Source organism: Saimiri boliviensis, chromosome 5 (genome assembly GCF_048565385.1).
Source record: "Saimiri boliviensis isolate mSaiBol1 chromosome 5, mSaiBol1.pri, whole genome shotgun sequence".
NCBI lineage: Eukaryota > Metazoa > Chordata > Mammalia > Primates > Cebidae > Saimiri > Saimiri boliviensis.
Genome location: NC_133453.1, coordinates 35,067,939 through 35,095,119, shown reverse-complemented (window position 1 = coordinate 35,095,119; position 27,181 = coordinate 35,067,939). Strand labels below are relative to the sequence as shown.

The 27,181-nt window shown below is 41.9% G+C and overlaps 1 protein-coding gene, 1 long non-coding RNA gene and 1 other non-coding gene across 6 annotated transcripts in view; 2 read left to right on the top strand and 1 right to left on the bottom strand.

The window, feature by feature from the left end:
* Nucleotides 1–22,287, top strand: part of PARD3B (par-3 family cell polarity regulator beta) — a 1,103,682-nt gene extending 1,081,395 nt beyond the window's left edge. For 3 of the 4 annotated variants that reach the window (XM_074399193.1, XM_003925625.4, XM_074399194.1), the window contains one exon: nucleotides 17,615–22,287. In XM_074399193.1, the coding sequence (XP_074255294.1) occupies nucleotides 17,615–17,972 (358 nt within the window). In that variant the 3' untranslated portion in view covers nucleotides 17,973–22,287. The remainder of the gene's footprint in view (nucleotides 1–17,614) is intronic. The other variant, XM_074399195.1, reaches the window with a different exon arrangement.
* Nucleotides 1–27,181, bottom strand: part of LOC141584555 (uncharacterized) — a 90,017-nt gene that overhangs the window by 11,214 nt on the left and 51,622 nt on the right. The window lies entirely within an intron of this gene.
* LOC120364391 (U6 spliceosomal RNA) lies at nucleotides 3,863–3,969 on the top strand. The gene has a single exon (XR_005579653.1). It is a non-coding gene; the product is annotated as a U6 spliceosomal RNA (small nuclear RNA).

The window sequence follows — 27,181 nt, the reverse complement described above, 5'->3', positions numbered from 1 at the left end:
GAGAGGGGCATCCACCATTGCTGAGGCTTGAGTAAGCGGTTTTAACCTTGCCTGTGTAAACAAAGTCACCATAAAACTCAAACAGGGCAGAGCCCACAGTAGCTCAGCAGCTCAGCAAGGCCTCTGCAGGCAGACTGCATCACTAGATTCCCTCCTCACTGGGCAGGGTATCTCTGAAAAAAGGCAAAAGCTCATCAGGGATTTATAAATAAAGCCCCCACCTTCCTGGGACAAAGCACCTGGGAAAGGGATGGCTATGGGTACAGCTTCAGCAGACTTAAACATCCTGGCCTGGCAGCTCTGAAGAGAACAGCGGATTTCCCAACACAGCGTTTGAACTCTGATGATAAGGGACAGACTGCCTCTTCAAGTGGCTCACTGACACCCATGTATCCTGACTGGCAGACGTGTCCCAGCAGGGGGCTGACAGACACCTCAAACAGGAGAGCTCTGGCTGGAATCTGTCAGGTACCCTTCTGTAATGAAGCTACCAGAGGAAGGAAGAGGCAGCAATCTTTGCTGTTCTTTAGCTCCTGCTGGTGATTATGAGGAAAGCAGGGTCAGGAGTGGACCTTGAGCAAACTCTGGCAGACCTGCAGCAGAGGGGCCAGACTGTTTGTTAGAAGGAAAAGTAACAAACAGAAAGAAATAGCTTCAACATCCACAGAAAGGAATTTCACTCAGAGATCCCCATCCAAAGGTCACCAACTTCAAAGACCAAAGGTAGATAAATCCACAAAGATGGGAAGAAACCAGTGCAAAAGGCTAAAAATTCCAAAAACCAGAATGCCTCTTTTCCTCCAAGGGATCACAACTTCTTGCCAGCAAGGGAACGATACTGGACAGAGAATGAATTTGATGAACTGACAGAAGTAGGCTTCAGAAGGTGAGTAATAAAAACTTCTCTGAGCTAAAGGAGCATATTCTTACCCATTGCAAGGAAGCTAAGAACATTGAGAAAGTTTAGACAAAATGTTCCAACCCAATGCAAGGAACCTTGAAAAAAGGTTAGACAAAATGCTAATTAGAATAGCCAGTGTAGAGAAGAATATAAACAACCTGATGGTGCTGAAAAAATACCACAAGAACTTCATGAAGCATACACAAGTTTTAATAGCAGCATTGATCAAGCAGAAGAAAGGATATCAGAGATTGAAGATCAATTCAATGAAATAAAGCAAGAAGGCAAGATTAGAGAAAAAAGAGTAAAAAGAAATGAACAAAGCCTTCATGAAATATGGAATTATGTGAAAAGACCAAGTCTGCATTTGATCAGTGTACCTGAAAGAGATGGAGAGAAGGAAACCAGGTTGGAAAACACTCTTCAGGATATTATCCAGGAGAACTTCCCCAACCTGGCAAGGCAGGCCACCATTCAAGTCCAGGAAATACAGAGAACACCACAAAGATACTACTGAAAAAGGCCAACCCCAAGACACGTAATCATCAGATTCACCAGGGTTGAAATGAAGGGAAAAAATACTAAGGGCACCCAGAGAGAAAGGTCAGGTTACCCACAAAGGGGAGACATCAGACTCACAGTGGATCTCTTGGCAGAACCCTACAAGACAGAAGAGAGTGTGGGCCAATATTCAACATCCTTAAAGAAAAGAATTTTCAACCTAGAATTTCATATCCAGCCAAACTAAGCTTCATAAGTGAAGACAAGCAACTGCTGAGCGATTTTGTCACCACCAGGCCTGCCTTACAAGAGCTCCTGAAGGAAGCACTAAACATGGAAAAGGACAATCAGTATTAGCCACAGCAATAACATACCAAAGTGTAAAGACCACCAACACTAAGAAGAAACTCCATCAATAGGAAAAACAACCAGCTAGCATCATAATGACAGGATCAAATTCACACATGACAATATTAACCTTACATGTAAATGGACTAAATGCCCCAATCAAAAGACACAGATTGGCAAATTGAATAAAGGTTCATGACCCATCTGGGTGCTGTATTCAGGAGACCTCTCACATGAAAAGACACAAATAGGCTAAAATAAAGGGATGGAGGAAGAATTACCAAGCAAATGGAAAGCAAAAAAATAAAAATAAAAATAAATTTAAAAAACAGCACTTGCAATCCTAGTCTCTGATAAAACTGACTTTGAACCAACAAAGGTCAAAAGAGACAAAGAAGGGCATTACACAATGGTAAAGGGATCAATGTAACAAGAAGAGCTAACTATCCTAAATATATATGCACACAATACAAAAGCACCCAGATACATAAAGCAAGTTCTTAGAGACCTAGAAAGAGACTTAGACTCCCACACAATAATAGTGGGAGACTTTAACACCCTCTGTCAACATTAGACAGATCAGTGAGACAGAAAATTAACAAGGATATCCAAGACTTGAACTCAGCTCTAGACCAAGCAGACCTAACAAATGTCTACAGAACTCTTCAACCAAAATCAACAGACTGTACATTCTTCTCAGCACCACATCTTATTCTAAAATTGACTACATAATTGGAAGTAAAACACTCTTTAGCAAATGCAGAAGTATAGAAATAATAACAGTCTCTTAGACCGCAGTGCAATCAAATTAGAACTCAGTATTAAAAAACTTACTCAAAACTGCAAAACTACATGGAAACTGAACAATGTGCTCCAGAATGAATACTGGGTTAATAATGAAATGAGGGCAGAAATAAAGATGTTCTATGAAACCAAAGAGACAAAGACATAACATACCAAAATCTCTGGGACATGATTAAAACAATGAGTAGAGGGAAATTTATAGCACTAAGTGCCCACAAGAGAAAGGAGGAAAGATCTAAAATTGACATTCTAACCTCACAATAAAAACTAGAGGAACAAGAACAAACAAATTCAAAAAACTAGCTAAAGACAAGAAATAACTAAGATTAGAACAGAACTGAAGGAGATACAGATATGAAAAAGCCTTTAAAATATCAGTGAATCCAGGAGGTGGTTTTTCGAAAAGATCAACAAAACAGATGGACCACTAGCCAGACTAATAAAGAAAAGAAAGAAGAATCAACTAGATGTAATTAAAAATGACAAAGGGGATATCACCATCGATCCCATAGAAATACAAACTACCATCACAGAATACTACAAACACATCTTTGCAAATAAACCAGAAAATCTAGAAGAAATGGATACATTCCTGGACAGTTATATCCTCCCAAGACTAAATCAGGAAGAAGTCAAATCCCTGAATAGACAAATAACAAGGTCTGAAATGGAGGCAGCAATTAATAAAAAAAGTCGAGGACCAGACAGTTTCACAGCCGAATACTAACCGAGGTACAAAGAGGAGCTGGTAAGATATTTTTGGAAACTATTCCAAATGATACAAAAAGAAGGAACCCTCCCTAACTCATTTTATGAGACCAATATCATTCTGATAGCAAAACCTGGCAGAGACACAACCAAAAAGGAAAATTTCAGGCCAATATCCATGATGAACATTGATGCAAAAATCCTTAGTAAAATACTGGCAAACCAAATGCAACAGCACATCAAACAGCTTATCCATCAACATCAAGTCGGCTTCATCTCTGGGATGCAAGGCTGGTTCAACATACGCAAATCAATAAACATAATCCATCAGATAATCAGAACCAAAACCAAAAACCACATGATTATCTCAACAGATGCAGAGAAGGCCTTCAACAAAATTCAACAGCACTTTATGCTAACAACTCTCAATAAACTAGGTATTGATGGAAAGTATCTCAAAGTAATAAGAGCTACTTATGACAAACCCACAGCCAATATCATACTGAATGGGCAAAAACTGGAAGCATTCCCTTTGAAAACTGGCATAGGATTGGAAGTTCTGGCCAGGGCAATCAGGCAAGAAAAAGAAATAAAGGATATTTGCTCGCTTCGGCAGCACACATACTGAAATTGGAACGATACAGAGAAGATTAGGATGGCCCCTGCACAAGGGTGACATGCAAATTCGTGAAGCGTTCCATATTTTTAAACACAGAGAACACCACAAAGATATTCCTCAACAAGAGCAACCCCAAGGCACATAATCGTCAGATTCACCAGGGTTGAAATGAAGGTAAAAATGGTAAGGGCAGCCAGAGAGAAAGGTCAGGTTACCCACAAAGGGAAGCCCATCAGACTCACAGCAGATCTCTCAGCAGAAACCCTACAATCCAGAAGAGAGTGGGGCCAATATTCAACATCCTTAAAGAAAAGAACTTCAACCCAGAATTTCATATCCAGCCAAACTAAGCTTCGTAAGTGAAGGAAAAATAAAATCTTTGACGAACAAGAAAGTACTCAGCCATTTCATCACCACCAGGCCTGCTTTACAAGAGCTCCTGAAAGAGGCACTAAACATAGAAAGGAACAACCAGTACCAGTCACTCCAAAAACATACCAAATGGTAAACAGCATCAACACAATGAAGAAAACTACATCAACTAATGGGCAAAACAGCTAGCGAGCATCAAAATGGCAGTATCAGATTCACACATAACAATATTAACCCTAAATGTAAATGGGCTAAATGCCTCAATCAAAAGACACAGACTGGCAAATTGGATAAAAAGCCAAAACCCATCAGTGTGCTGTATCCAGGAAACACATCTCACATGCAAGGATATGAAAAGCCTCAAAATAAAGGGATGGAGGAAGATTTACCAAGCAAATGGGGAGCAAAAAAAAAAAATCAGGAGTTGCAATTCTCATCTCAGATAAAATAATAGACTTTAAACCAACAAAGATCAAAAGAGACAAAGAAGGGCATTACATAATGGTAAAAGGATCAATGCAACAAGAAGAGCTAACTATCCTAAATATATACGGACCCAATACAGGGACACCCAGATACATAAAGCAAGTTCTCAATGACTTACAAAGAGACTTAGACTCCCACACAATAACGGTGGGAGACTTTAACACTCCATTGTCAATATTAGATCAACCAGACAAAATTAACAGGGATATCCAGGACTTGAACTCAGACCTGAACCAAGCAAACCTAATAGACATTTACAGAACTCTCCATCTCAAATCCACAGAATATACATTCTTCTCAGCACTACATCACACCTGCTCTAAAATTGACCACATAATTGGAAGTAAATCACTCCTCAGCAAATGCAAAAGAATGGAAATCATAACAAACAGTCTCTCAAACCACAGTACAATCAAGTTAAAACCCAGAATTGAGAAACTAACTCAGAACTGCACAGCTTCATGGAAACTGAACAACTGGCTCTTGAATGTTGACTGGATAAACAATGAAATGAAGGCAGAAATAAAGATGTTCTTCGAAACCAACGAGAACGAAGACACAACATACCAGAATCTCTGGGACACATTTAAAGCAGTGTCCAGAGGAAAATATATAGCAATAAATGCCCACCTGAGAAGCAAGGAAAGATCTAAAATTGACACCCTATCGTCAAAATTGAAAGAGCTAGAGGAACAAGACCAAAAAAACTCAAAACCTAGCAGAAGACAAAAAATAACTAAGATCAGAGCAGAACTGAAGGAGATAGAAACACAAAAAACCCTTCAAAAAATCAATAAATCCAGGAGCTGGTTTTTCAAAAAGATCAACAAAATAGACCACTAGCCAGAGTAATAGAAAAGAAAAGAGAGAATAATCAAATACATGCAATAAAAAACAATAAAGGGGATATCACTACAGATTCCACAGAAATACAAACTATCATCAGAGATTATTACAAACATCTCTATGCACATAAACTAGTAAACCTGGAAGAAATGGCTAAATTCCTGGACACTTGCATCCTCCCAAGCCTAAACCAGGAAGAAGCCAAAACCCTGAATAGACCAATAAAAAGGTCTGAAGTTGAGGCAGCAATTAAGAGCCTACCACCCAAAGAAAGGCCAGTTCCAGACAGATTAACAGCTGAATCCTACCAGCCATACAAAGAGGAGCTGGTACCATTCCTTCTGAAACTATTCCATACAATCCAAAAAGAGGTAATCCTTCCCAAATCATTTTATGAGACCAACATCATCCTGATACCAAAACGTGGCAGAGACTCAGCAAGAAAAGAAAACTTCAGGCCAATATCCATGATGAACATAGATGCAAAAATTTTCAATAAAATACTGGCAAACCAATTGCAACAGCACATCAAAAAGCTTATTCCCATGATCAAATAGGCTTCATCCCAGAGATGCAAGGCTGGTTCAACATATGCAAGTCTATAAACTTAATTCACGACATAACAGAACCAAAGACAAAAACCACATGATTATCTCAATAAATACAGAGAAGGCTTTGACAAAATTCAACAGCCCTTTATGCTAAAAACCCTCAATAAACTAGGTATCCACAGAATGTATCTCAAAATAATAGAAGCTATTTATGACAAACCCACAGCCAATATCATATTGAATGGGCAAAAACTGGAAGCATTCCCTTTGAAATCTGGCACTAGACAAGGATACCCTCTCTAACCACTCCTATTCAATATACTATTGGAAGTTCTCGCCAGAGCAATCAGGCAAGAAAAAGAAATAAATGGTATTCAATTAGGAAAGGAGGAAGTCAAATTGTCTCTATTTGCAGACGACATGATTGTATATCTAGAAGACCCCATCATCTCAGCCCAAAATCTCCTGAAACTTATAAGCAACTTCAGCAAAGTCTCAGGATACAAAATCACTGTGCAGAAATCACAAGCATTCCTATACACCAATAACAGACTTAAAGAGAGCTAAATCAAGAATGAACTGCCATTCACAATTGCTACAAAGAGAACAAAATACCTGGGACTACAACTAACAAAGGATGTAAAGGACCTCTTCAAGGAGAACTACAAACCACTGCTCAATGAAATAAGAGAGGACACAGATGGAGAAACAGTCCATGTTCATGGTTAGGAAGAATCAATATCATGAAAATGGCCATACAGCCCAAAGTAATTTACAAATTCAATGCTATCCCCATCAAGCTACCAATGACCTTCTTCACAGAACTGGAAAAAAATCACCTTAAACTTCGTATGGAACCAAAAGAGAGCCCGCATAGCCAAGTCAATTCTAAGCAAAAAAATAAACAAAGTCGGAGGCATTACATTACCAGACTTCAAGCTGTACTACAAGGCTACAGTAATCAAAACAGCATGGTGCTGGTACTAAAACAAAGATATAAACCAATGGAACAGAAATAGAGGCCTCGGAGGCAACACCACACATCTACAACCATCTGATCTTTGACAAACCTGACAAAACAAGCAATGGGGAAAGGAGTCCCTGTTTAATAAATGGTGTTGGGAAAACTGGCTAGCCATGTGCAGAAAGCAGAAACTGGACCTCTTCCTGATACCTTACTCTAAAATTAACTCCAGATGGATTAAAGACTTAAACATAAGACCTAACACCATAAAAACCTTAGAAGAAAACCTAGGCAAAACCATTCAGGACATAGGCATAGGCAAGGACTTCATGACCAAAACACCAAAAGCATTGGCAACAAAAGCCAAAATAGACAAATGGGACCTAATCAAACTCCACAGCTTCTTCATGGCAAAAGAAACAGTTATTGGAGTGAATCAGCAACCAACAGAATGGGAAAAAATTTTTGCCATCTACCCATCTGATGAAGGGCTAATATCCAGAAACTGCAAAGAACTAAAACAGATTTACAATAAAAAAACAAGCCCATTCAAAAGTGGACAAAGGACATCAACAGACACTTTACAAAAGAAGATGTACATGAGGCCAACAAGCATATGAAAAAATGCTCATCATCACTGGTCATTAGAGAAATACAAATCAAAACTACATTGAGATACAACCTCATGACAGTTAGAATGGCGATCATTAAAATTCTGGAGACAACAGATGCTGGAGAGGATGTGGAGAAATAGGAACACTTTTACACTGTTGGTGGGAGTGTAAATTAGTTCAACCATTGTGGAAGACAGTGTGGTGATTCCTCAAGGACCTAGAAATAGAAATTCCATTTGACCCAGCAATCCCATTACTGGGTATATATCCAAATGATTATAAATCGTTCTGCTATAAGGACACATGCACACAAATGTTCATTGCAGCACTGTTTACAATAGCAAAGACCTGGAACCAACCCAAATGCCTATCGATGATAGACTGGACAGGGAAAATGTGGCACATATATACCATCAAATACTATGCAGCCATCAAAAACAATGAGTTCATGTCCTTTGTAGGGACATGGATGAACCTGGAAACCCATCATTCTCAGCAAACTGACACAAGAACAGAAACTCAAGCACCACATGTTCTCACTCATAGGTGGGTGTTGAATAATGAAAACGCATGGACACAGGGAGGGAAGCATCACACACTGGAGTCTGTAGGGGGGAAATAGGGGAGGGACAGCAGGAGGTGGGGAATTGGGGAAAGATAGCATGGAAAGAAATGCCAGATATAGGTGATGGGGAGGAAGGCAGCACATCACACTGCCATGTGTGTACCTATGCAACAATCTTGCATGTTCTTCATATGTACCCCAAAACCTAAAATTCAATTAAAAATAAGTAAATAAATAAATAAAACAGAACATCAATAAACAAGGTTTATGTAAAAAAAGAAATTGTATTTAATTAGGAAAAGATGAAGTCAAATTGTCTCTGTTTGCAGATGACATGATTGCATATTTAGAAAACCTCCTCATCCTTTCAGCCCAAAATCTCCTTAAGATGATAAGCAACTTCAGCAATATCTCAGGATACACAGTAAATGTGCAAAAATCACAAGCATTCCTATACACCAATAACAAACAGAGGGCCAAATAATGAGTGAACTCTCACTCACAATTGCTACAAAGAGAATAAAATACCTAGAAATACAAGATACAAGGGACGTGAAAGACCTCTTCGAGGAGAACTACAAACCATTGCTCAAGGAAATAAAAGAGGACACAAACGGATGGAAAGACAATCCATGCTCATGGTTAGGAAGAATCAATATCATGAAAATGGCCATACTGCCCAAAGTAATTTACAAATTCAATGCTATTCCCATCAAGCTACCACTGACTTTCTTCACAGAATTGGAAAAAACTGCTTTAAATTTCATATGGTACCAAAAAGAGCCCGCATAGCCAAGACAATCCTAAGCAAAAAGAACAAAGCTGGAGGCATCACACTACCTGATTTCAAACCATACTACAAGGCTACAGAAACGAAAACAGCATGGTACTGGTACCAAAACAGAGATATAGACCAATGGAACAGAACAGAGGCCTTGGTGGCAACAGCACACATCTACAACCATCTGATCTTTGACAAACCTGACACAAACAAGCAATGGGGAAAGAATTCCCAATTTAATAAATGGTACTGGGGAAACTGGCTAGACATATGCAGAAAGCTGAAACTGGATCTCTTCCTTATACCGTATACAAAAATTAACTCAAGATGGATTAAAGATTTAAACATAAGACCTAACACCATAAAAACCCTAGAAGAAAACCTAGGCAATACCATTCAGGACATAGGCATGGGCAAGGACTTCATGACTAAACACCAAAAGCAATGGCAACAAAGCAATATCTCAGGATACACAGCAACTTAATAGACAAATGGGATCTAATTAAGGTAAAAGGCTTCTGCATAGCAAAAGAAACTATCATTAGAGTGAGCTGACAATGAACAGAATGGGAAAAAAATTTTGCCATCTACCCATCTGACAAAGGGCTAATATCCAGAATTTACAAATAACTCAAATTTACAAGAAAAAAAAAAAACATGAAAAAGTAGGCAAAGGATATGAACAGACACTTCTCCAAAGACGACATTTATGCAGCCAAAAAACATATGAAAAAAAGATCATCACTGATCATCAGAGAAATGCAAATCAAAACCACATTGAGATACCATCTCATGCCAATTAGAATGATGATTATTAAAAAATCAGGAGACAACCGATGCTGGAGAGGATGTGGAGAAACAGGAATGCTTTTGCACTGTTGTTGGGAGTGTAAATTAGTTCAACTATGAGAAAGACAGTGTGGTGATTCTTCAAGGATATAGAAACAGAAATACCATTTGACCCAGCAATCCCATTACTGGGTATATACCTAAAGGATTATAAATCATTCTATTATAAAGACACATGCACACATATGTTTATTTTGGCACTGTTTACAATAGCAAAGACTTGAAACCAACCCAGATGTCCATCAGTGATAGACTGGATAAAGAAAATGTAGCACATATCCACCATGGAATACTATGCAGCCATAAAAAATCATGAGTTCATATCCTTTGCCAGGACCTGGATGAAGGTGGAAACCATCATTCTCAGCAAACTGACACAAGAACAGAAAATCAAACACCACATGTTCTCACTCATAAGTGGGTGTTGAACAATGAGAACACATGGATAAAGGGAGGGGAACATCACACACTGGGGCCTGTTGGGGTTGGGAGGGCTAGCGGAGGGTTAACATTAGGAAAAATAACTAATGTAGATGACATGCTGATGGATGTAGCAAACCACCATGGTATGTGTATAGCTATGTAACAAACCTGCACATTCTGCACATGTACCCCAGAACTTAAAGTATAATAACAAAAAAATAATAATTAACTGGGCATGGCGGTGGGTGCCTGTAGTCCCAGCTACTTGGGAGGCTGAAGTGGGCGAATTGCTTGAACCCAGGAGGCGGGGGTTGCAGTGAGCTGAGATGGCACCACTGCACTCCAGCCTGGGTGACAGAGTTAGACTCTCTCTCAAAAACAAAACAAAACAAAAAAGCTCTTGGGCTTGGGCCTTTTTCTAAGGACTGTAGAGAGTCTGGGGAGGAGAGGGACATAAGAAAACACAGCAGGATGTAACAGCAGCCAACCAGAATTAGACCAAGATGACAGCCCATTAAAAGAGCACCTCACAGACTTAGAAAAGCCAGTGCAGATCCGACTTTCAAGATGGCCGCCTAAGAACAGCTCAGGACTTCAGCTCCCAGTGAAAGTGCAGAGGGTGAGTGGACGCCGCATTTCCAGACGAACTCTTATTGCCCACAGACCAGGAGATACCCAGGCAGAGGGGTCGCCAGCGTCGCAGTCCCAGCCGGTGCGGCTGTTTTGGCCCCTGCGGGGCTGATTCCGCCCGCGCGGCTGCTGTGACCACTCCCTGTTGCTGCCGTTCTCCGTAAAAAAGCCACTGGTCTGGGAGCCCTCTTAGCTGGCGAGCAGAGCCTTGAGACGGCAGAATAGCCCATTCATCTGAAATAGCGAGTCAGGCCAGGAGATTCCTAGGCAAAAAATCCGCCAGGAGCCGGCGCCGCGGTTCGAGCCGACTCAGTGAGTCGCAGCACGGGAGATCCCGGCGCCTTTTCAACAAGCGACCGGAACGCAGGGTCGTTCAACTTAAAAGAAAAGACTCTGAGTCAGGGAGCCAGGTGATCAGGCTCGGTTGGTCCCACCCCTCACCCCCAACAACAACGAAAACAAAAACAGTAATTGGAAACCCTCTGGGTTGAGCCCTTCAAACCAAGCACAGCTGAACCGGGACGGTCCGGCTCCGTGGGGGAGGGGCTTCCGCCATTACTGAGACTCTCCACCGCTACGGAGGCAGGCTGCCGTTGCCGAGGCAACCCGCCGTTGCCGAGGCAACCTGCCACAACAGAGAGAGTCCGCCATAACAGAGGCGGGGCCACCATTGCCCAGACAGTTCTAACTACGCCCATATAAAAAGGACTACAGGGAAGAGCTCAGGGCAGCTGGGCGGAGCCCACAGCAGCTCAGCAAAGCCCCTGCGGGCAGGCAGAGGCTAGGCGTGCTGCTAGCTGGGCGGGTCCGACCTGAAAAAAAAAAAAATCAAAAAAGGCAGTAGTGCAACGGAAACTCATAAAGCTCCAACTCCCTGGGACAGAGACAGACAACAGGTGGATAAACCCACAAAAATGGGTAGAAACCAGCGTAAAAAGGATGAAAACTCCCGAAACCAGAACACCTCTCCTCCTAAAAGTGATCACAACTCCTCACCAGCAAGGGAACCAGACCGGATGGAGAAGGAGGGTGATGAAATGACAGAATCAGACTTCAGAAGATGGGTAGTAAGAAACTACAATGAGCTAAAAGAACATGTTCTAACCCATCGCAAAGAAAATAGGAACCTTGAAAAAAGATTGGATGAACTGCTGACGAGAATAGACAGCATAGAGAGGAGAATAAGTGAATTGATGGAGCTGAAAAACGCAACACGAGAACTTCGTGAAGCATGCACAAGCTTCAACAGCCGAATTGACCAAGCAGAAGAAAGGATATCAGAGGTCGAAGACCAACTCAATGAAATAAAAAGAGAAGGCAAGAACAGAGAAAAAAGCGCAAAAAGGAATGAACAAAATCTTCAAGAAATGTGGGACTATGTGAAAAGACCTAATCTACGTCTGATAGGTGTACCTGAATGTGATGAAGAGAATGAATCCAAGCTGGAAAATACTCTTCAGGATATTATCCAGGAAAACTTCCCCAACCTAGCAAGGCAGACCAATATTCAAATCCAGGAAATACAGAGAACACCACAGAGATATTCCTCAAGAAGAGCAACCCCAAGGCACATAATCGTCAGATTCACCAGGGTTGAAATGAAAGAGAAAATGCTAAGGGCAGCCAGAGAGAAAGGTCGGGTTACCCACAAAGGGAAGCCCATTAGACTCACAGCAGATCTCTCAGCAGAAACCCTACAAGCCAGAAGAGACTGGGGGCCAATATTCAACATCCTTAAAGAAAAGAACTTTCAACCCAGAATCTCCTATCCAGCCAAACTCAGCTTCATAAGTGAAGGAAAAATAAAATCCTTTGTGAACAAGCAAGCACTCAGAGATTTCATCACCACCAAACCTGCTCTACAAGAACTCCTGAAAGAGGCTCTACACATATAAAGGAACAACCAGTACCAGCCACTCCAAAAACACACCAAATGGTAAAAAAGCAGCAACACAATCAAGAATCTGCATCAACTAACCAACAAAACAGCCAGGTAGCATCAAAATGACAGCATCAAATTCACACATAACAATACTATCCCTAAATGTCAATGGACTAAATGCCCCAATCAAAAGACACAGACTGGCAAATTGGATAAAAAGCCAAAACCCATCAGTGTGCTGTATCCAGGAAACCCATCTTACATGCAAGGATACACAAAGGCTCAAAATAAAGGGATGGAGGAAGATCTACCAAGCAAATGGAGAGCAAAAAAAGGCAGGAGTTGCAATTCTCATCTCTGATAAAATAGACTTTAAAGCAACAAAGATCAAAAGAGACAAAGAAGGACATTACATAATGGTAAAAGGATCACTGCAACAAGAAGAGCTAACGATCCTAAATATATATGCACCCAATACAGGAGCACCCAGATACATAAGGCAAGTTCTTAATGACTTACAAAGAGACTTAGACTCCCACACAATAATAGTGGGAGACTTTAACACCCCATTGTCAATATTAGACAGATCAACCAGACAGAAAATCAACAAGGATATCCAGGACCTGAACACAGACCTGGAACGAGCAAACCTAATAGACATTTACAGAACTCTCCACCCCAAATCCACAGAATATACATTCTTCTCAGCACCACATCACACCTACTCTAAAATTGACCACATAATTGGCAATAAATCACTCCTCAGCAAATGCAAAAGAACAGAAATCATAACAAACAGTCTCTCAGACCACAGTGCAATCGAGTTAGAACTCAGAATGCAGAAACTAACTCAGAACCGCACAGCTTCATGGAAACTGAACAACTTGCTCTTGAATGTTGACTGGATAAACAATGAAATGAAGGCAGAAATAAAGATGTTCTTCGAAACCAATGAGAACGAAGACACAACATACCAGAATCTCTGGGACACATTTAAAGCAGTCTCTAGAGGAAAATATATAGCAATGAGTGCCCACATGAGAAGAAAGGAGAGATCGAAAATTGACACCCTATCATCAAAATTGAAAGAGCTAGAGGAGCAAGATCAAAAAAACTCAAAACCTAGCAGAAGACAGGAAATAACTAAGATCAGAGCAGAACTGAAGGAAATAGAGACACAAAAAACTCTTCAAAAAATCAATACATCCAGGAGCTGGTTTTTTGAAAAGATCAACAAAATAGACAGACCACTAGCCAGATTAATAAAAAAGAAAAGAGAGAATAACCAAATTGATGCAATAAAAAACGATAAAGGGGATATCACCACAGATTCCACAGAAATCCAAACCATCATCAGAGATTATTACAAACAACTCTATGCACATAAACTAGTAAACCTGGAAGAAATGGATAAATTCCTGGACACCTGCAACCTCCCAAGCCTAAACCTGGAAGAAGCCGAAACCCTGAATAGACCAATAACATGGTCTGAAGTTGAGGCAGCAATAAAGAGCCTACCACCCAAAAAAAGCCCAGGTCCAGATGGGTTCACAGCTGAATTCTACCAGACATACAAGGAGGAGCTGATACCATTCCTTCTGAAACTATTCCAGACAATCCAAAAAGAGGGAATCCTTCCCAAATCATTTTACGAGACAAACATCATCCTGATACCAAAACCCGGCAGAGACTCAACAAGAAAAGAAAATTTCAGGCCAATATCCATGATGAACATAGATGCAAAAATCTTCAATAAAATACTGGCAAACCGATTGCAACAGCATATCAAAAAGCTCATCCACCATGATCAAGTAGGATTCATCCCGGGGATGCAAGGCTGGTTCAACATACGCAAGTCCATAAACGTAATTCACCACATAAACAGAACCAAAGACAAAAACCACATGATTATCTCGATTGATGCAGAGAAGGCTTTTGACAAAATTCAACAACCCTTTATGCTAAAAACCCTCAATAAACTAGGTATTGACGGAACGTATCTCAAAACAATAAAAGCTATTTACGACAAACCAACAGCCAATATCATACTGAATGGGCAAAAACTGGAAGCATTCCCTTTGAAATCTGGCACTAGACAAGGATGCCCTCTCTCACCACTCCTATTCAATATAGTACGGAAGTTCTAGCCAGAGCAATCAGGCAAGCAAAAGAAATAAAGGGTATCCAAATTGGAAAGGAGGAAATCAAATTGTCTCTATTTGCAGATGACATGATTGTATATCTGGAAGACCCCATCATCTCAGCCCAAAATCTCCTGAAACTGATAAACAACTTCAGCAAAGTCTCAGGATACAAAATCAACGTGCAAAAATCACAAGCATTCCTGTACACCAGTAATAGACTTCAAGAGAGCCAAATCAAGAACGAACTGCCATTCACAATTGCTACAAAGAGAATAAAGTACCTAGGAATACAACTAACAAGGAACGTAAAGGACCTCTTCAAGGAGAACTACAAGCCATTGCTCAACGAAATAAGAGAGGATACAAACAGATGGAGAAACATTCCATGTTCATGGTTAGGAAGAATCAACATCGTGAAAATGGCCATACTGCCCAAAGTAATTTACAGATTCAACGCTATTCCCATCAAGCTACCAATGACCTTCTTCACAGAACTGGAAAAAAACACCTTAAACTTCATATGGAACCAAAAGAGAGCCCGCATAGCCAAGTCAATTCTAAGCAAAAAGAACAAAGCGGGAGGCATCACACTACCGGACTTCAAACTATACTACAAGGCTACAGTAATCAAAACAGCATGGTACTGGTACCAAAACAGAGATATAGACCAATGGAACAGAACAGAGGCCTCACAGGAAATACAACATACCCACAACCATCTGATCTTCGACAAACCTGACAAAAACAAGCAATGGGGAAAGGACTCCCTGTTTAATAAATGGTGTTGGGAAAACTGGCTAGCCATGTGCAGAAAGCAGAAACAGGACCCCTTCCTGACACCTTACACCAAAATTAACTCCAGATGGATTAAAGACTTAAACATCAGACCTAAAACCATAAAAACCTTAGAAGAAAATCTAGGCAAAACCATTCAGGACATAGGTGTAGGCAAGGACTTCATGACCAAAACGCCAAAAGCAATGGCAACAAAAGCCAAAATAGACAAATGGGACCTAATCAAACTCCACAGCTTCTGCACGGCAAAAGAAACAGTCAGTAGAGTGAATCGGCAACCAACAGAATGGGAAAAAATTTTTGCAGTCTACCCATCTGACAAGGGGCTGATATCCAGAATTTACAAAGAAATAAAGCAGATCTACAAGAAAAAAACAAACAAGCCCATTCAAAAATGGGCAAAGGATATGAACAGATACTTTACAAAAGAAGACATACAGGAGGCCAACAAACATATGAAAAAATGCTCATCATCACTGGTCATCAGAGAAATGCAAATCAAAACCACATTGAGATACCATCTCACACCAGTTAGAATGGCGATCATTAAAAAATCGGGAAACAACAGATGCTGGAGAGGATGTGGAGAAATAGGAACACTTTTACACTGTTGGTGGGAATGTAAATTAATTCAACCATTGTGGAAGACAGTGTGGCGATTCCTCAAGGACCTAAAAATAGAAATCCCATTTGACCCAGCAATCCCATTACTGGGTATATATCCAAAGGATTATAAATCATTATACTACAAGGACACGTGCACACGAATGTTCATTGCAGCACTGTTTACAATAGCAAAGACCTGGAACCAACCCAAATGCCCAACGATGATAGACTGGATAGGGAAAATGTGGTACATATACACCATGGAATATTATGCAGCCATCAAAAACGATGAGTTCACGTCCTTTATAGGGACATGGATGAACCTGGAAACCATCATTCTCAGCAAACTGACACAAGAGCAGAAAATCAAACACCGTATATTCTCGCTCATAGGCGGGTGTTGAACAATGAGAACACATGGACACAGGGAGGGGAGCACTACACACTGGGGTCTATTGGGGGGAAATGGGGGAGGGGCGGGGGGTGGGGAGGTGGGAAGAGATAGCATGGGGAGAAATGACAGATACAGGTGAGGGGACGGAAGGCAGCAAAGCACACTGCCATGTGTGTACCTATGCAACAATCTTGCATGTTCATCACATGTACCCCAAAACCTAAAATGCAATAAAAAAAAAAAGAAAAAAAAAAAAAAAAGAAAAGCCAGTGCAGTCCATGGAAACTTTATGACTCCAAATAACCTGAACATTTCTATTGCCATATCTAGAATAGACTTCAGCCCAGCCTGTCCTAGATATGGTGGTAGAAAATGGGAGGGAACTAATCACTGCAGCCCTAAGAGAGGCAAACTGACTGCCTTGTTTAGGAAACTTTTGGTTACTATAATAATGGCCCACTGAAAAGGGTAGAAACAGGACAGAAGTGTATTTTCCTCTCACGCATTTACCTGAATGGAAGCAGTCCTGACTGACATGGTGGCTCCATGGCAACAAGAACCCAGGCTCTCACCCTCTTAGTGCTCTGCCTCCCATAGCATGTGGTTTTCACCTTGTTGCCTAAGATGCTTTTTCCAATGGCCAACAGGAAAGAGAGAAGGGAAGAAGGTCCCTTCTCTTCTTTTTAAGGGCATGCATCACTTCTGCTCCCATCCCATTGGCCAGATCTAGTCAGTGGCTACACCAAACTGCACAGGAGGCAGAAGAACGTGTTCTCCAGCTGGACAGCCTGCTTAGTTGCTATTGACATGTGTCTCTTCTTCTCTTTGCAGGGGAGGACCCACAGATCCTGTAGACTACCTACCAGCAGCACCTCGAGGGATCTACAAGGAAAGAGAGCTTCCCTATTACCCAGGGTCTCATCCTATGCATCCTCCCAAAGGGAGCTATCCCCGCCCCGCAGAGCTGAGGGTGGCAGATCTCCAGTATCCTCAGCACTACCCACCCCCAACAGCCCCCCAGCACAAGGGACCCTTTCGACAAGATGTTCCACCTTCTCCTCCTCAGCACCAAAGAATGCCAGCCTATCAGGAAACAGGCAGACCAGGGCCCCGTGGGGGCAGCCCAGACCGGTACCCTTACCGAACCCAGGATTCCCGGCAGAAGAACCCCATGACTGCAGCCGTATAGCTGAATGCCACCAAGGCCAGCCCAGCCCAGAAAGGAAGGTGTCTACACTATCTTTGCCCCTTCTACACCTGAAGACCTCCTTGGTGTTAGGAATTCTCCATGGTATTGATTAGCTGTTTCTCACTGAGGTTGTAACGACTGACTGCTAATCAGAGGGAAAAAGAAGGGGAAGGGGACTGGGGAGGGAAAAAATCAGAAGGAAGACGAAATGTGGGGCCATAAAAACAAAACTACTTGATATCTGAAACACTGTCAGAATTGTTCAAAGCAGTCAGAGTGGCAACTGAACAAACAGTTAACAATGGAGCTCTATTCCGGGGTGCCTCGCCGGCTAGATAACCTGAGCTGATGTGCAGACACGTGGACACCCCCTCTATGGGAATGGTGTTCCAAAGGCCGTCTCTGCCAGACAGCATTACCCACTCAGAGACAGAGCCTCAGCCCCCTTATTAGAGCTGTTAAGTCTAAGGAGTGGCAGAGTAGACAGAGAGAGAGGCATCTTACGTGGGTATAGGGTTTTTTTACTCAGAAAACAACAGCAAACATGACTAGTGATCTTGAAATATTTTATACCAAGAGAAAGGCTGCATTTCTTTATTTGCAGAATTTCTCAGATTCCTGATACCACTCATTTAATGTAAACATTTCACGTTTCCTCACTTTTGATATGAAAAACGGTAAAATGCAGTATTAGTCCTGGGAGAATGTGCACTGCTAGTCAGAGCTCCCAGAAGGAATAAATTCCAAGGACTAGTATGATCAGGCTAAGAAGGTTGGACATCTCATGGTCCTCACCTTCCCTCCCACATTCCAGGTATGGAGATACCTGGTTTCAGAGTCAGCCCCAAATCTCCTGCCTATAATTTACTTTAACTGGGGTCTCTACTTTAAATTTCCCACTTGAGGGCTAAATATAGTTGGGAAAAAGAGGATCTAGTGGGTAGGTCGCACAGGAGGCAGTGCCCTGGAAATGCCAAGTCCAGACTCAGTGCCAAGCAGTAACCATCTGCATTCAGGGGAAGTGAGGAGCTGACCATGGCCTCTGGAAACTGATGACCAGCAGGCATTAGATGGAAGTGAACGAGGGTGTGTGTGTGTGTGTGTGTGTGTGTGTGTGTGTGTGTTGGTGGGGGTAGAGGGGGGTGGTTTGAACACATGTGATTGCTAGTATGGAGAATGAAAGATTAATAATGCTTTCTGAAGAGTTTGATGCATAGTAGGGAAATGTAGGGAAAGGGAGAAAAGGCATTAAGACTAAATCTATCTGCATCTGCTACATTTCATTAACAAAAGTCAGGGCAGGGCCAAGGCCTCCAATTGGAAAAGGACAGTGTTATGGCTTTAAAAAGCTGAAACCCCATCCTCTAAGTAGAACCAACCCATCACCATGTTTTTTGAGCGATTTGCTGTAATTTTCTATGAAAACTAAAACCCCTAAAACATACAACCTGACCCAAATGAGAACGCAAGCAAAAGACTGGAAGACAGCAAAACCTGAGCATTGGTTTGAACTGGGCAGTGACTCAAAATACTTAAAGCCTTTTCACACTCCTTTATTCCCTCCAAAAAAGAGTCTTGAGTTTAATTTAGATCTATTTTGGCTGAGATTAGCATGCCTCTGACTCACATGATTTAATAAATTATAGTCTTATGGAATACATAGGACATGGCTCTACCCTAGTTTACTCTATCTTTTTAACTTAAAATAGAGTTCTGTTACCAAGAATGATGCAACTGCTGGTTTTAGATGTAAATAGTGTTACTTCCTGGACTTTATATTATTTTATAAACTACAGTTTACGAGGGCCCTCTTGAAAACAGACTATCAAGTTTTCTGTCTCCGTTCTGTCATCCCTCTTCAGCCAGGCACCTTTAGATTGTCTGCAATTTGTTCAAAGTGGTTCAGGATCTCAGGCCCTGCTCACCTGAAGGTGGCGTGCAGGGGAGCTGCGGGGTTTCCCTCTGACCTGCTGAATGCTACCTGCCCCTCAAGCTAAATGAACCTTGAAGAAGAAAATGATAACATGAGGGACGTGTAACCTGTTTTGAAGCGTTAAAAACCAGCAGCTCTTCAGTATGTTCCATATTTTAGCCAAACTACTCTAGATTACTAAACATAACCAAGCCAGAACGTTCCTTCTGGATTAAGCCTAGGCCACTTGGGCAGCCAGGGGTGATGGTGTAAGGTGAGACTCCTGTGTCTTGGAGGAGTGGCCTGTGCAGGAAGAGTGACCATGTTTTCACCTGTGGTGTTGCCACCATAGTGTGCAATACCTGCTACACACAGGCATAGGGTAAACTGCTCCAAAGCTGGGTTTTGTGTTGTATACAAAGTCAATAAAATAGTTGCTAATCCTGAGTGGCAGCCAGTGATGTGAAGGTACTATTAAAGTGAACAAAAACTAGATTGCAACAGTTTTCTTTCCTTGCTTGAAGTATAACACATGCTCCATTTGATCCTGCCTGAAAGAAGCTAACATTGTATTTGTGACAGAGGATCCATCAAGCCAAGCAACAATTAACGCTCAAATGTAAGACTTATAAATGCCTGGGTACTCACCCTTCAATTGTTACCACCCAGAGGTTACAGGACTCTTTCCCAGCATTTAGGCGAACAAGTTTTTAGAGTACTTAGAAGACCAGGCTATAATCAGTAAGGTGCCTGGGAGCAGGACATAGCTCCCAATTTATTTACAGCCTTGGGAAAACTCAATCCGGTGTCTCCTTGTAGCTCAGAACACTGATACCCACCCTGGAACAGAGTGGCACATCGAGCTCCAAACCCAATCAATATACATACACCTGGCTGCAGATCTGGCTGCTGGGTCATGAAGGCCTTGAAATGAGGTTTGCTCTCGAGTCACTAGATATTTTAAGAAGCCCTATTTTTCTTCCTTTTTGCAGGAATAGAGAGATGAAAGAGGACAGACCACTGAAAACTTTTAGATGCAGGAGAATTTAGTCTTCCACAAGGGAAACAGCCTCCCAAGAATCCAAACAGCCTCACGATATCAAATCAGAGGATGAAAGACAAGCTCAGAAACAGAAACATTTTCTTAAATCATAACCTAATAGCAAACAAAACTTAAAAAAAAATTATTTGTAAGCTCATTATTCTTAGATCTGTAGGTATGTATGTGTTGACCCCCACAGGATAGCACAGAGTAAACATGTTAAGAGCATGGTCAGGGTTCTCAGACCAACTGTCACCCATGGATCCTGATGGGGAAGAACACTGAGGCTTCCCTGTAGCTATTGTTTTCCACCAGCTAAGTCAAATTAAAGCATGACTCATTATCCCTTCCAAAGACTCCTAAAATTCTTGAACTAAAGTGATCTTCTGAAGAAAATCCACCTAACAATATTAAGAGGCGCATAAAGCTCATTTCTCTTTTCCCTGGTATGCACAAATATCAAGACTAGAGAGTATTTATTTCCCCAAACCTGTAACCACTGCATTCCTTTTCTTCGGAGGAATATTGCAGCACTTCAGGAGGGTAGAGAGATGGAAAGAGTTTGATCTGAATGTGTATCTGTACAATTCCCATTGGCATTAAACTCTGAAACCTACAATGAATGGCCTTCAAATTGGTGTTAAATTGGGTGGATATCCTACTGCTTTCTGAGTCCATGAGCAGCAGAAAGACTGCTCTTAGTGCAATTAGGTAGGAGGGATTTGGACTCAGAAACAGCCACAGGAGTATTTCTCTGCACTCCCAGTTCCTGCCGACTTAGCTGGAAATGATGCCACAGCAAGAACAGAAAGAAGAGTCTCCATAAGGTATCCCTACAAAGTCACCTTTCTGATAAAGGAGAGAAGAAAATGTTAGATATCTAAAATAAGCCTAGAATCTAACACCAGCTGTGACTGCTAAGTGAAACTCTTTCTCCCTCATGTCCTTAAATAGTCATAGAATCGCACACAGCCTAACTTTTAAAGACAAGCTTGGTTACAGGAAATGAACCAACCCCAAAGACGCTTCTGACTTGACTCCCGAGTCAGCTCCTTCGGAAAGTGTTCTCCTCTTCCATCTGCAGGGCTGCTTACTACTAGAACCTAAAACAAAGCCTGTTGTTTGTACCTTCACTTTTTCTGGTGTTTCCTGTGCTTTTGTGATACCAAGTCTGTTTATAAGTTCTGAAGATAAATTATGTGAAATCATATTTTGGCATATGGGGGTGGAGGATGAATTCTTTACAGACTTTTTCAGATGATCTCATTTGTACCACAGAAAACATTTTGGAAGTTGTTATATATGAGTATATAAATTTTTGTCATATTTTACATTAAAATAAAGCTTTATTCAGTCATTAAGACATCAGAGTCTTGGATTGCTTTCAGGCAGGGATGTCCAATCTTTTGGCTTCCCAGGGCCGCTTTGGAAGAAGAATTGTCTTGGGCCACACATAAAATACATGAACACCAATGATAGCTGATGAGCTAAAAAAATAAAATTGTAAAAACACAACTGATAATGTTTTAAGAAAGTTCACAAATTTGTGTAGGGCACCATTCGAAGCCATCTGGGCTGTGGGTTGGACAAGCTTGCTTTAGGATCTGATGAATGAATAGGTGGGTCGGGCCTGCTCACCCTTGAACAGCAACATTCAGTAGTTCAGTAGCAATGTTCAAAACAGCAAGAGGACAAAGAACAAAAGGAACGAGAGCATCACTCGGATGCTGGGCTCCCCAAGAAGCAGATGCTGAGAGGGAGGGAGATTCTCAAGCAGGACATGTACTGAGGAGTACACTTGGGTTTCAATGCCTTAAAAAGGGAGGGAAACAGGACTGGGCAGAGGGAGCAGCTGAGCTGTTGTGCACTTCCAGCTTAGGCCTCAGCCACCCCATGATGACAGCAGCAATGGCCCTGCAGAGCTGTCCCCAGCTGGGACAAGGGAGCTGAGCCTTTATACCACCATTGACTAGTAGATACAGGTTACCTCTGCAAAGAAGACAGATCTAGCTAGGATTTGGCAGTTTTCTTCAGTTGAGGCAAACCCAAAGAAAGCTGACAGCTAGGCCCATCTTTGGACAGTACTCAAAACAGCTGGAAAAGGGTCCCTTCTTGAAGTGGGATTCGAGCAGCCCTTCACAGCATCCATGACAACATCTAAAACTGGCCACCACTCTCTGGTGTTGGAATCACTCTTATCTCTAGAAAGTTCTCCTTGAGACCATCCCTGTCACTCCCTAGCTCCTTTATTCCCCTGGCCTATTCTCAGACCTCCCCATACTCTTGGTAAGCCCATCCATGGCCAAGGTTTTGGCCGCAACTACTGACTGCTCCAGCTCATATCTGTGCCCTGCGCTCATTTATTTCTGCTTTTCCACTCCATATTCCCATTTGGATGTCCTGCAAAGCCTTTAAACATGACATGCCCACACTGAAAACAAGCTTTCTCCAAAGAAACCTGCTTCTCACAATTCTGTCCTGGCCAAAATGTGAACAAAGTTCATGATGAAAAACTGGAAACCTGGAAATTATCCTGGATTTCTCATTTATAACTCTGCCCCTTCCTCCTACCCATTCCCACGTAATGAGATGGAAGGCCAACATTCTCTCCTGCAATTCCATCAAATATGTTTATGCTTCAAGATACCATGACATGCCTGGGCTCAGCCTCAACACTTCTCACCCAGCCTCTTTGACAGCCTTCAATGTGATCTCCCCACCTCCAGCCCTGTCCCCTGCTTCTGTAAATAAAGTTATACTGGAACACATACACACCCATCCATGATGCTCTACAGGTCTTTTACTACAAACCAATCCCTGCTCTATATGCCTGCCTAGGAATTTTTCTCAAGTAGTGATCTGACAATATTACTCTTCTGGAGGCAGCATATTTTCTTACAAAAAAAAAAAAAAGTTGGCTTTGAAAACAGGTAAGCATGGATTTGAAACATAGTTCAACTACTGACTGGTTGCATAATCTTGAATAAAATACTAGCATCACTGGTGAAGTGGAACTGCTATTCACCTTATGGGGTGGTTTTGCGAATTAATTCACATGACATAGACAGCAGGTCCTCAAATAACATCGTTTTGCTCAATGTTGGGTCATTATAACATTGATTAAGAAAGGAATTGCATCCTGGCCAGGGCCACTGTCTGTGCGGAGTTAGCATGTTCTCCGCACGTCTGCGTGGGAAGTCTATGGATGCTCCAGTTTCCCCCCACTTCCCAAAGATGTGCCCATTCAGTTAAATGGCATACCTAAATAGTCCACGTGTGAATGAGTGTGGGTGTGTGTGAGTCCTCCCTGCAATGGAAGGGCATCCTGGCCAGGGCTGGTTCCCACCTTGCTTCCTGAGCTGCCCACATAGGCTCCAGCCACCATGACCCTGAACTGATGTAAGTGGGTTGAAAAGTGACTGGAAGCCAGGCGCGGTGTCTCATGTCTATAATCCCAGCACTTCGGGAGGCCAAGGCTGGCAGATCACATGAGGCCAGGTGTTCAGGACCAGCCTGGCCAATATGGTGAAACCCAATCTCTAATAAAAGTACAAAAATTAGCCAGGCATGGTGGCACACGCCTGTAATCCCAGCTACGGAGGAAGCTGAGAAACAAGAATCACTTGAACCCAGGAGGCAGAGTTTGAAGTGAGCAGAGATCTCGCTACTGCACCCCAGCCTGGGTGACAGAGCAAGACCCTGACTAAAAACAACAACAAAAAAGGAAAAACAAGAAAGAAAAATGACTGGAAAAATGAATATAAAATAATCTAAAATACAAATTTGTAAAGTAAATAATAATAATGCAAATGCAAGGTAAACCATGCGGTACGAAAGTGCTCAGTGAGCCTGCAACATCTGTGATTGTTTTTGAACTGCATGGTGGCAGGAGGTGCTCCTTAGAAGTTTCACTTTGTAAACATTTACTCCTTGATTTAACCCACTGCCATTACTCACTGATTCTCCAAAAACTGGATAAATTGTTTCCTTATCAACCTTTCTTCAATGTATGTATAGCTCACATGTATTTTCATATGTAATATTAGAAGCATTCTGGGTCTTTATTTTGAAGTTAAGTGATGTTTTTGTGACCAGAAGTATGCCATAGGAACTTACTGTTGCTTCTATCAGTTAGCCTAGGGTAAAACTGGTGTCAATAAACATCACTTCACTCAAAGCTGCAGTTTTTAGTAACCCATTGAGTATGTTAAGTGAGAACTTACTGTACAGAAGCACTGGTGCCAGCTTCCAAGAGCCAATGGTATGCACCTAGTCCCATCTCCACGTTCAGTGGTATCATGGGGATAGCTAGAAACGGGATATGTTGGGAGTATTTACAACACAGGAATTGGCATATCTGACAAATCAGGGCATTTTCTTCTTCCCTCTGGAGAGCCAGTTGTTAAACATTTCCCAGCACATTATGGTAGTAACATACCCAGCAGTCAAGGAAAATTAACCCCTGTCCCCATTACACACGCACACACACAAACACACATGCACGCGCGCGCGCACACACACACACACACACACACCCCATAAAACCTTTCTGTTGCTTCCTACTACTTACAGCTTAAAGTCAAAAATCCAAAACCCCTGTATCTCTCTTGCCTCCATCCTTACTGCTTCTAGTTTACATCTTGTACTAATGTTGTTTCTAATGACCTTGATCCATGTGACCTGGGCATGCATTCTCACAGCTCTGTACCGGGGTAGCATGTGGCTTGAGCCGGGCTTTTGAGATGAATGAGGATCCATAGGACAAAGCAGGGTGGGCAAAGAGGGTACTCTGAGCAGGGTCAGCTGTGCTATTGCCTACTGCATATTACCAGGTGAAAGGCATTTCTTACATAGCGGCAGTAAGAGAGAATAAGAAATATGCAAAAGTAGAAACCCCTAATAAAACCATCGGATCTCGTGAGACTTATTCCCTACCATAAGAACAGTATATGGGAAACTGTTCCCATGATTCAAATTATCTCCCACCAGATCCTCGCATAACATCTGGGAATTATGGGAGTGCAATTCAAGATGAGATTTGGATGGGGACACAGAGCCAAACCATATGAAGTACCATTCAGCCATAAAAGAAGATAAATCCTGTCATTTGTGACATTATGGCTAAACCTGGAGAACACTATGTTAAGCAAAATAAGCCAGACACAGAACGACAAATACACAAATACTGCATTTCTCGCTCACATGTGGCATTTCAGAAAGCTGCTCTCATAGCAGGAGAGAGCAGAATGGTGGTTAGCAGAGACTTGGGTAGTTAGGAGAGAGAGGAATGGGGATATGTGGTCAAAGGTTACACAATCAAAGACAGGAGGAGTCATTTGGGTTTGTTTTTTGTTTTTTGTTTTTTATTTCTTTTGAGACAGGGTCTCACTGTGTTGCCCAGGTTAGAGTGCAGCAACCTCACTCTGCTCACTGCAACCTCTGCTTCCCAGGCTCAAGCAATCCTCCCAACTCAGCCTCCTAAGTAGCCAGGACTACAGGCATGTACCACCACACCCAGCTGTTTTGTATATTTCGTAGAGATGGGGTTTCACTATGTTGTCCAGGCTGCTCTCAAACTCCTGAGCTCAAACAATCCACCCACCTTGGCCTCCCAAAGTGCTGGGATTACAGGCCTGAGCCACTGTGCCTGGCCAGGAGAAGTATTTATTTTTAAAAATTGTCCTGAATCTCTGACTTTATTATTGAAAGTAGCAACTTTCTCCGTGGGCCAGCTCTGTAATGTTTTTCTGAGACATATTCCTGGAAACACTACCTAGAGCCTGCTCCTCCAACCCTTCTAACAATTTCATAAACACCTAACTCCCCACATTAAATTCCTTTCTGTTTCAACTTGCTAGGAGAGGCTCAGTTATCTGCAACTCTACCAGCCCAAACACCTTCCACATCCCTCCTCCCAAGGCAGAGTTGGTAATTCTACCCTATATGTTACTGAGATGCTTTCTGCAGATTCTCAATAAAACTTTTACTACCTGTATTAGAATAATTAGTTTCTGTGTGGCCTTCTAAGGTATACCTTATTTGTAACACACTGCCTGACTCTGACTATATGCTCAAGAAATATTTGTTGAATTCATTTGAATGAAGAAATGAGGTGTGAGGATTCTTTTCCTGAATTGTTACACTGCTGATGTTCGACTTCGAAGCTCAAGCTATAAATCTCAAAGTCCTGTCGTTAAAGATCGCCTGGTATTATTCTTGAGGTGAAAGGTGTTAGCTCACGTGGGTAGGCCAGAT